At 34.3% G+C, this 11567-nt stretch overlaps 3 protein-coding genes across 3 annotated transcripts; all 3 read right to left on the reverse strand.

The window, feature by feature from the left end:
* Nucleotides 1-297: 297 nt before the first annotated feature.
* On the reverse strand, nucleotides 298-3711 carry LOC140977157 (protein FATTY ACID EXPORT 3, chloroplastic-like). Its single transcript, XM_073441759.1, has 6 exons — nucleotides 3345-3711; nucleotides 2278-2665; nucleotides 1990-2157; nucleotides 1405-1451; nucleotides 1263-1300; nucleotides 298-744 (listed from the first exon to the last, which is right to left on the reverse strand). Exons 1-6 carry the CDS (start codon nucleotides 3528-3530, stop codon nucleotides 654-656), a joined length of 918 nt encoding a protein of 305 aa, XP_073297860.1. The 5' UTR covers nucleotides 3531-3711; the 3' UTR covers nucleotides 298-653.
* A 2477-nt stretch (nucleotides 3712-6188) lies between these two features.
* LOC140977878 (non-specific lipid-transfer protein 1-like) lies at nucleotides 6189-6960 on the reverse strand. The gene is made up of 2 exons (XM_073442605.1): nucleotides 6550-6960; nucleotides 6189-6449 (listed from the first exon to the last, which is right to left on the reverse strand). Exons 1-2 carry the CDS (start codon nucleotides 6924-6926, stop codon nucleotides 6440-6442), a joined length of 387 nt encoding a protein of 128 aa, XP_073298706.1. The 5' UTR covers nucleotides 6927-6960; the 3' UTR covers nucleotides 6189-6439.
* A 2304-nt stretch (nucleotides 6961-9264) lies between these two features.
* LOC140977846 (non-specific lipid-transfer protein 1-like) lies at nucleotides 9265-10051 on the reverse strand. The gene is made up of 2 exons (XM_073442580.1): nucleotides 9629-10051; nucleotides 9265-9529 (listed from the first exon to the last, which is right to left on the reverse strand). The coding sequence occupies exons 1-2, from the start codon at nucleotides 9982-9984 to the stop codon at nucleotides 9520-9522; spliced, it is 366 nt and encodes a 121-aa protein (XP_073298681.1). The 5' UTR covers nucleotides 9985-10051; the 3' UTR covers nucleotides 9265-9519.
* Nucleotides 10052-11567: the final 1516 nt, after the last annotated feature.

Raw genomic sequence — 11567 nt, forward strand, 5'->3', positions numbered from 1 at the left:
GCATCATTCTTGTACAATATGGAGCTTATATACACATACATGCTGCTACCTTTCTTGGACTTCCAAACACTTTGGGAAATTTTTCTTGGGTAGCTGTATGGCTGTATATATCAATGTAAACGTTTTTAAGCATTGCATTCGAGCCGGGGAGCTTCACATTATGCAGAGTTCTGAACTTTTTTTATGTTTTATTCTTTCAGTTAAGAATCCACTCCATTACGGACTGATTTGACGCAAAGAACGAAATCCACGGGGTCAGGGAGTCTTTTGGAATCCCAATAAATCTGTGCTAAGATATTGATCAAATCACGGTAAATTATCGAACTCATTAAACTTGGGACACGCATAAAAAGTATTGAGGTCATTACAAGTTGGAACAAAGATAGGACACGCACTACATTATACACAATAAAAGCATTTGGAGATAACGTCTACATTTGTTTGCATTCAACCAATCCTGCTTTGCCCTTATTAAAGAAGTAAATCAAGTCAGAACACCAGAAACAGTTGAAATCCCTATTTTCTATATTATCTGAATAGCAAGATCTCACCCGGAAATTTAATTTATAAAGACTGATCAAGTGTTACCGTCCATTGGCTTTAAAGAGACTACGAAGGAAGTTCAAGATCAGTCACCTCAACATGTAGATTAACTAATCCTGTAACCTTGCTTCCGAATTAGGTTCCCTTGGCTGACCTCTATCTCTGATGATCCTGTAGAGATAGAATGCAAATACTCCACCACTGCACATTACATGTCATCGTTGGAACATAGATTAACCAATGTTTGATTCAAGAGAGCAGAAAGGAACAACGTGCACGATGCATGCTCTTTCATCATTTTAATTTGTCATGTGCTCACTGTCCAACTTTTGGTAGTCACATCACTCCTGAGTTTAGTAGTTCGCACAAATCTATAACATGCTCAAACTTTCAAATAAAACCCTTTCCAATTATCTCACCATGCAGATTAGTAAATACAGTATTGTGGTTTGAGAAGAAAACCCTAAAAATCCTAACATCGGCAATTAGGAGCATTAAATTTTGGTGTGGTATCTTTGGTTTGAAAGGGAAAACATCTTCAGTTATACATGGATGGTCAAGTCCTTCAGTTCTAATTCTCATCAAAAGTATTTCACGTTGGACAGGTAGGAACTTGCATGCCAGAGAGCAGAATATAAAACTACTGGGGTTTAGTCAAGTAAAATAGCAGTAAGAGGAAGTATGATAATCGTAATTCAGAATTTCAGAGAACCGGAGACCTGACAAAGGTTGTGAAAAAGTTGAATATAAATGGCCGCTGCAAAGGAGCACAAAATGAATGATGTTAGAGCAATAAAAGAACATTGCTTACAACTTCATCAAAATAACATTCTCTCATGGCTGTGAGAAAACAGAACTTACCAAAGACAACAAGCGCAATTGTCTCAGAAATAATATGGTAGCAATTGCTGCAGCAACGACAGATCCAAAATCACATCAAGAATTGCATTAGTAAAGTTTATTCCAATTTTAGAAAGCACTCGATCAGACAAGATTATTCTAAAATCAAGATGATTCCTTCCCATAAACAACCAAAGCATGGGATACATAACAGAATAATAATTGTGTCCTTGTATAAATGGTTATATCTAATCTAAATACAAGCAGATAACACCATGTACAGTGCAAAATCTTAGAGGGGCAAACAACGTGATGCAATATAAAACTGAAAGTATAAAACAAGGACTAATGCATAAAAGATGTAAGATATGAGCAAGTCAGCAAGCGTCCATCAAACAAAACATCTTTCTCAGGAAAAGCTTGAAAGTTAAGGATCATATATGAGACGTCTTTCGATGATTAACAAGCTTTAAGCCAGCAAGTTGCAAGTGTAACTACAAGCATGCTTTTCAATGCCAATGAACAGATAGATAGCCAAGGAAAAGCAACTGCCATCAATACAGAGAAAAATGAAATAAATGTACAAATTTCCAATGGAATACAGACATGCTTGCCCTTTCAAGACTAAAGGTGATGACTCCCCCTTTTTCCAAGATTTCAAACTTGATATACTCATCGCCAAAAGAGTACCACCAAGAATAATGCCAAACCTGATGGCAGGTATACTTCCAGTGAGCATGAAAGAAAGAAAGCCTCCAAAAGAAAGAACAGCACCTGGAAAGTGTAAGTAGGATAAGAACATAAAAATATTTCAGCCGGTGTGACTTTTTGTATCAGTCAAAAGTCAAATTTCCACAGAGCAAATGCGAGCAAGCACTTATTTGCTCAACATACCATAAGGTATTCCAACGTAGAAGTCTCGCACTTTAGAGACATCATTCAACTCATCACGGGAAGAAGCAAAGGTGTCAACAATATCCTTCACAGGCTCGGGGTAATTATCTGCAGCCGTGGCCAAGTATTCTTTGCTTTCTTCAGTTATTTCTGAAGCAATAACTCTCAGATCCAGTCTTGCTTTTTCAGCTTGAATTTTCAATTTTTCAGAAGTTTCTTGTAATAAGATCACGGCCTTTTCACTGTAAAGTTTATATGCTTCTTTTGAGACACTTTGCAATTTTAAGGATTGTTCTTTAAAAGATTTGAGCATCTGCTGCCATGCCACATGTGATTCTTCAGCTCGCACTTTCAAATCCTCCTCCTCTATACCAATATCTGAAGGCTTCTGAAAACAAATTAAACTGGAATTATGATTATATGATTCAAAAAGCTTTTGATGCACAAAGAAAACATCACATCGCACAGTTGTACAGCCAAAGAAAAAAAAGAGTTTTCCAATGTAAGATGAAAATAGAGAACAAGTACAGCCCTGGAATATGAATAAAACTGAATTTAGAATCGCCTCATTCCAAAGCCGGACTTCCACAGAACAACAGAAACCGATATAAAGTCAACCATCAGAAATTACACATTCCTTTCTTAGCTGCATTGTTTTTCAACCGTCTCAAGCTACCCAAGTTTCTCGGCAAAACATAAAATGATTGTAAGCATCAAATCTAAACGCAAACAACAAATCTTGTACACATCCTTTAGCAGTCAAATTCAATTAAATTGTGAGGGGCGCGCGCATAAGGTGATGAAGCAATCAAGTACAAGAATGTCATCAATTACCCCAAACCCCACTTGCAGACCGACCAAACAACACAAAAGGAAAAATAAAATTAAGAACTAGACAAATTAGTCCGAAAATATTCTTGCTACAATCAATAAAACTAGAAGCAAAAAGAATAGCACGCGCGGGTCTAGCGATTTACATTGCATATGTTCCCGTCCTCCCTACAATGCAGAAAGTCAAATCTCCCAAATAAATAACGAACATTAAAGTAAAAGAGAAGAGAGGTCACCGATTCCTCATGAGAAACGGCAGATACAAGCAGCGAGCGATTCCGCGAAATTCGGCGGCCCAACGGTAAGAGATTAGGGGAGAAACCTCCAGGAGCAGCCGGCGAAATGGAGAGTTTACAGCGCGTAGTGGTTTTGAGGAAAGATTGAAACCCTAGGGAGGCAGAGGGCGGTGGACACAGTGTCATAGGAGCAGAGGGTGCGTTGGAGCTAGGGTGGGACTTGGGGTTGGTTGGTGTGATTGGCTCCAAAATGGCAATCGGTGATGGTTACGTTCAGCTATATATGGGAAACGGTGGGGTTGGTTAGGCGTGGGCGTGAATACTAAGAATCACCTGCAGTCTGTGTGTGTGACCCCACCGAATCCGGCGGATGGCATTCATAGAAACCTAAATAAACTTATAGAGAATTAGGGAATGTTTCTTGTTAAACGGTCTCACGGATTTTTATCTGTGAGACGGGTCAACCCTACCGATATTCACAATAAAAATTAATACTCTTACCATAAAAAGTAATACTTTTTCATGGATGACCCAAATAAGAGATCCGTCTCACAAAATACGACCCGTGAGACCGTCTCACACAAGTTTTTGTCTAAGAATTATTAGAAGAAAACGTGGTGTTAAGTTCAATATGTCGCAAATGTCTCATGTTTGAACGAGATATCAAATTCGAATATCTCATTTTCAAATAAAAAAAGGTTATTATCAATAATTTTTATGTCCATTTAGTAATATATTAATATTTACAACTTACAATATATACATAATTTTGATATGTTGAGCATTCATTACTGACCTTTAAAGAATGAATAAGATTCGAAAGATGTGGTCCAAAAAATGAGTAATTGTGGAAACTGTTTTCCAGGTTGGATAACATGCAAGAAACACCCAATGCATGGTTTAACAGGGTAAGTTCGACCACTGCCCGCAGGGGTCGATCCAACGGCTCGGATTTTTCAGAGTCAATTTTTTTTTTTTTTTACATGGAGGTGGGCCTGGATCACCCATGTGGAGTGATCCGGGCTGCACGGGCAGTGTGAAATAATCCGTTTAACAGACGGTACAAGCGAGGGATATATGCTCGCAGCTCCCAAGCAATCCATCGTTCCTTCATAAATTTTTATTAAATAAAATCAATTTAAGGCCATATTTCACATTTGTACGTTTCTGATCATGTTCGGAGCTAAGGAGTCATTCGGGAGTGAAAGCGGGCTCTCGATAGGCTTCAACCAGAATCCAGTCCGGCCCAATAATTCAGACTAAAAAAATTTCAGCCCACAGTGATTAGAATCAGAAAGATTCAACTCCATGGCCCAATTTTTTAAAAAATTTTATGAAAAAAGAATATGACTTTGTAAATATATAATATAATGAGAGAAAGTATGTCAAATAATTAGAAAATTTCAATAAAAATATCCAAGTATGTGTTTCTATCACTAACTATACAAGAGTAAAATCGATGTCCATGCGTTAAATTTGCATGCAGTGTTTGATCTAATTTGTGCTTGAATAGATAATGCCTATGATTCACGAAGTAGACTACAGTACAGGTTTAATATTGTTACATAAAAGCTAAAATTTGATTGGACCACAAATAAAATATTTATCAATCAATATCATCAAATCAAATAAGATATAATCGCATTGTATTTTTATTTTTTAACTTGAGAATTGTAGTACTTTTTGTTACAGTTAAGTCTTGATCGTGATATTTGAGATGCACCTTGTGCCACATAATCTAAAGCCGACCATTATCTAAATTCCACCTCAAGCAATGAAGCGGCAGGACGAATGCGAGAGCAGCCACGTATCTATGCACCCCACTTGAAACCCATGACCGCATTTCTGCAGAACCCGGACTCTCTCCCCCATCCATGAACTCCCACAAACAAATCGGGCACCCACCGGTTGTCAAAAACTCGTCGGACGATAGGGTACACAGCCACCGGTTCAGAGCTCGCTTCTTCAGCCCCGTGCATGCCGCAGATTGTTGGGGTGACTTGCATCCAAAATTTTCAGTCTCACTAAATGATAAAAATATTTTAAAATCTTTAGTTCTACAAATAAAAACTCTTAATTATAATATAATTCAAGGTTCAATTCCCATAGCCTTAATCTTTAAAGCACATTGTAAAGTCATGATTTCTGCTTTTGCGACAAAAGTAAAATTTCATAGCAAAAAAGGAGAAACTCTTTTATTACAAACAGATTTAAGAAAATCTAATACAGTAATTCCTAAACCTATTCAATGGAAAGATAGGGTTTGTCCCAAATCACAAGGCTAACTTATGGGACCTTGACACAAATTCGAAGAGACCATAAAACACAAACTATACAAATTTGGAAAGACCATTTTAGTTATTTTCCCCAATAACAAATTTACAGTCAATACTAATGAAATATAACAGTATACACCATCAAAATTGGTGTTTTAAACTCAATAAATCCGTTCAATATTCCACATGAAAAATCAATGTGAGGTGCAAATTTGGGTGACCAACATGCACCAATAACGGAGATTTGAGTTGATGCATTCATTTTATTAAATCAAGATGATTAGTTGAAAAGTTGGATTTGTGTCCATTTACATTTATACATATGTAAAATGAACAACTATAAATCTGGGGTTGTTTATATTAGCTAATTACAAAATAATGAAATCTGTTTGGAGTTGTTTATATTAAATAAATGAGTATAAAATAATGCACAATTTTTAATTTAAATAAAATGTTAAAATCATATTTATCTTCCGCTTGAAGTACGTGCGTGTGAACTCGACAAATTAGTTCTTATATATACTTTCTATATATTATTATTATTAGTATATATGCATGTAAATAATGTCAATTCCATGCATGCGCATGCATTTAAAATTGATAATATCCAAAATAAGGGCGCATACAAAGCTGATACAGTACATCGTCTTCGTTAATAGGTAGCAATATTTAAGTAGCTTAATCAAACCTTAAATTACTACTTAATACAAGCTAAAACTTCTTCTTAATCATATGCCACTGCACATACGTAATAATAATTTCTCCAAACAAATTAGGGGTCAACAAGGGAAAATCTTTGCTCCAACTCCATAACTTTACTTAGGTCACCCTGCAACGAAAAGCAGCAATCAATATGTTATAAATGTAAGGAAATATTATTAGAACGAAGACAAATGTATGTATACATATATATGTATATGTATATGTACCTGGAGCAGTCAGTGGATGGGCTGATGATATAGGGAATAGAGACGCCACATTTTCCTGGGAGCTCTGCGGCGTTGTTAATGATGCTCGGGATGGAGGAGCCAGCAACGGATTTCAAGCACGAGCACACGGCCTGGCGGTCCTCTTTGGTGGAGGCAGCGTTTGCAACAGACTTTACGCCGTAGCAGCACTCCGTTGGTGGAACAGCACCTCCGACCAGAACAAAGTTGAGGCATGGAGACAGAGTGGTCAGCACCGAGTTGCATGAAACCACTGCCTCCGCATTAAGGGGCGGAGCAATCAGCGCCGCGGCGATCACTACCAGTAGTGCAACAGACATTGGCTTCAATGATGTCGTCCTTGCCGAAAAGCTTGCCATTAAGATGATAAAAGTAAGTTGAATTTGGCCAAGGAAAAACGGAGTTTTTTAGTAGATTTTCTTTGCTAGGAAGTTTATATTTATAGAGAGCTACGGATGGCTTTCGGAGGAATTAATGAATTAGTCAACATTTGGTTGGTGGACAGCTGGATTTTAATTAGTTCAAAAGCTTTATTCAGGACATTTCCTGTGTGTTTAGTGCAAACCTTCTCTACAGACAAAATTATTTATGCTTTTTAAAAATAAAATAAAATTAAAACAACTATCTTAATAAAATAATTTTTTATTTTGAAAATAGAGATGTTTATAGGGCTGTTCGATTTAGATTTACAAAATTATTTTAGTTTTTGGTTTCATTAATATATAATGTGATATTCGACCCGTTTCTTATCGGTTCGATTTCTACCAAAACAGTTCGATTTATTTGTTTTTTTAATCATTTAAATTAATAATTAAAATAGATTTTAAAATATAATATATTATATTTTTAGTTAATTATTTTGCAAAATATTTAAATATAAAGTTTAAATGATTTAAGTAAATAAAAAATCAACTAAAATTTGACAAAATATTCTTAATTCATAAATATCATTTCATACAATATATAATCTAGATAAAATTACTAATCTAATAAAATTTGTTTTTAACATTTATATCCAAATTAAAAAAACTTATTTTTCGAATTGAATTGGGATTTTTTTTTTGGATTTATGATTTTTTTCAATCTAATAAAAGTTTCAACATCCTAATAGCAAATGATTAATTTTCCAAATCAACACTTCATTGAGAAAATAATTTATTGTACTGTGCGTTTATAGTAATTTTTTTTTTGTCAAACAAAATTGTACTATTTTTATTAAAAATTTAAAGTAGTTTTTTATTCATTAATTTGTACAATTTTAAGTTTTTGTTCTACTTATCAGTTTTTAATGTTTGATTTTGATATACTAACTTTTAATTTTCTGATATTTTTGTCTAATTGTTGACGTTGTACAGAAAAATGCTGATGTAAAATCGAAAATTGTTAACTTGTCAGATGTCGCGTCACTAAGTAAACCAAAACAAATGTCATTTAAAATTTAGTATATCTAAATAAGATGTTTATTATTGTAACCCTTTTTTTTAAAAAAAAAAAATTATGTTCTGATTGACAAAAATAACAAAATATTTCATTTCCGATATTATCTATACTTGTACAAAATTTCTATAAAACAATATTACGAATCAATTTTATGAGATTGTGTTTGATTTTTATTGTGCCTGGTTCTACTTCGAAAATTGTAAGAACTTAAATGCGCGCGTGTCAATTTCGTGCAGTACGCCATGCCGGCTCATTTAATTTCATAAATACTAATTGTCTCGGAACTAGAGAAAGGTAAACAAGACATTAATTGACAACCACTAAAGCTACCTAATTCAACAAGTTATTTATTGGGTAAATTGTTTTTAAATCTCTAAACTCAAATTTGGGTTGTGATTTCAGAAAAAAAATGTGTTTATAATCTTTCATCTAAAAAAATGTAACATGCACTCTTTTGGTTAATATATATCTTTTTTCGAATAAAAATCAATAAAAAAAAATTAAAATTTGATGTTAATATATGATATTTGAATCTTAAATTATTCAAATTCGATAATAATATACGATTTTTAAATATGTATAAAAAAATATTAATATTAATAACACATATTTCATATAAGATAAAAATCAATATAAAACATTGAATATATGATATTTGAATACTCAAACAAATATATATTAATAAATTTATTCTAATTTTATATTTTAAATATTATTTTTGTATCAGATCTAAAACAATAAATATTCAAATTCCATATATAGATATAATAAGTCCAATGTTTTATATCGATTTTATTTTTGAAAATATATGAGAGTCCACTAAATGTAATATATATTTTTTTTTTTGGTATGAACGAAGAAGTGCATAAACATTTTTTCCTTGACAGTGATTGAACACAAACTCATGTTTAGATTTAAGGATTTAAAAGCAAGTGCTCTTATTTATTTTGTGTTTGCCTTCACATATAAGGCTTGTGATTAGTTTTGGCTGGTAATATAAGAATTAATTTTACAACTTCATTAGAATTTTATTCACTTATTGTTCCTAACGATCATATTCTCGGTTAAATAACCCAAACGAAGAAAACAGCTCAATTTTCGAATAATTTAGATCTTCCCCCTCGCTGTCCAGTATGCATACCTTGGATATTATTTAGCTGTTCATTCTTGCTACTGTCATTTTCAAATGTTTGATTAAGCCTAATTAAGACGGTGTAAGAACAAGGGAGGCCATGTACAAATATAGTCAAATTAAACGAGAAGGCATCATTAGTCTCTCTTACTCGGAAACTGACTACAAATTAAACAAAACATAGGAACATATAGTAATAGTTAAGTACTCCATGCATGCATGCATGCATGAACATTACATTTTTAATAATTAAGACTTCAAGCATACGATAAACCTTAAATTTTAGCAATCAAAAACTGAGAATTCATAATAATTATGATCCTGCTATTATTCCTGGTGTAGATCCCCGTTGCTCGTTCGATACGCTTGATCTTTGTATTTCAACGCACTCTGCAACAATGAATTAGCATTGGATTAATTAATCAATTTCAAGAAAAAACAGTTTATTGAAGCTGGACGACGTATAAAAATTAAATTGTTTTTGGTTACTTTGTGCAATCAATGGTGGGGGAGATCGTATATGGAAGGATGACGCCACATTTCTTGGGGAGGCTGGCGGCGTTGGCGATGACAGGACTAGAGGCGGTGTTGGTGACGGCTTTCAGACAGTAACAAACAGCCTGCCGGTCGGCGGTGGTGGCCGCCTCCTTGTACAGCGACTTAACACCGTAGCAGCAATTAGAAGGCACGGTTAGGCCGCCGCGCAACACGTAGTCGAAACAAGGAGCTAAGGCGCTCGTCACCTGGCCGCAGGAGAGCTGCCCTTCTGCCGCAGGTGTGGCCACCGCCAACGCGACTAGAACCAGACACGTAGCTTTAAGCACAAAACGAGAGCTGATTGCCATTGTTATAGTTGGAAACACTTACACAAGGGAATTGTACTTATATGTATTTTTATGCATGTCTGTCGTTCAGAATTTGTGATATATATATACACACACATATAATTATAGTATAGTATTATATAGTTTAGTATTATTGAGGATGCATATTCAGGGGACCGTAGAAAAATAATCAGTAGAAAAAAAAAATTCGAATTTATTAAACACATACCAGTGAAAGAACGAAAAAATATATTTATTAACAAGTCCAGTAACTAAAATGCATACTAAATATTAATAAAAAAATAACCGAAAACACAATAATGCACATCTTTGTGGCTGAAATTCGGAGTAATTAAAGAATTCTTCGATCAACACTTCATACGATTGTTGTCTTCAAACATCTCTAACACAACAATACAGTAAAACAGAGTGTTTGTATTTTTATATATTATCTATGTCATTTATAATATATTATCTATGTCATTTATAATATATACGTGTTTCCATTTTTCCCAACAAGTACATTTATTAGATGACTAATTAATCCATAGCATACAGGCTGCCCTGTCAAACTGATGTAATACAGTTGGCGGACTACATTCAATTTTTCAGATATAATTTGACCCACGCCAAGCAAGCTTCAATTAGCTGCTGGATGGGAGTTGAAGTTACATTAACTTTGGGAAAAAATATATATATAAATATTATTTTCTATAAATTAATTATAATAAAAGTTTCATGTAATTACCTTAATTAACATTTTGGTCCAATATTGGACACGGGAGATTCGGTAAGAAATACCGGATATAAATTTTAATGAAACAGCGAAAAAAAGTTGCGGGTGTTGGAGCTTGAGGTTTGTCCACTATCATATCTGTAATGTTCATGAGCTATCTCAATCTTGGACTCCTTCGGAGCTTTATTCCGTCTTGGGTTTACACTGGGCCTTTTCCCTCACGGGCTTTCTCATACGTCATTACTCATAGAACTTCTCCAGCCCAGACACTACTGGAGCTTTTACCTTTCCCAAGATTAGAACCCAAGGCCTCCTAGACTTATATAGGTCTTGGTAGCAATCCTGGTACCAATTGAGCTACTAACCCAACTGGTACCGACACTTAGGAATCTAGTTACTTAAGCCTGAAGATCATGTGTTCAAGTGTTTGGGGGCGAAAGAAACCACTTTCCAGAAGTGAGATATTCTATGAGTGACGATGCATGAGCATGGGTCTGGACCATCCTAACGACCCATTATCAGTAGTGGTGCATGGGTATGGTGGTTCAGCCTAATCACCCATGATCATTACAATATATTATATTACAAGTAATATACACTCACAGATTGTATATACAATTTTGATATACTTCATCATTTTCAATAGATGAGAGTTACCTAATTAATGAATACAAAAATCATGCACAGTTGGTGAATAACATATCAAAATACAATGTGTATAATTGAGTTGCATTTGGACGGATGAATTTAAAGTTACAAATTTTAAATTCATAATAACAAATCTATTGGTTTGTTTGAGCAAATCTGCTTGACAATGAATTTCAAATCGAAAATAATTATTTTTAAATGTTTGTGATGGATTTCTAAT

This window comes from Primulina huaijiensis, chromosome 5, assembly GCF_012295235.1.
Source record: "Primulina huaijiensis isolate GDHJ02 chromosome 5, ASM1229523v2, whole genome shotgun sequence".
NCBI classification, from domain to species: domain Eukaryota; kingdom Viridiplantae; phylum Streptophyta; class Magnoliopsida; order Lamiales; family Gesneriaceae; genus Primulina; species Primulina huaijiensis.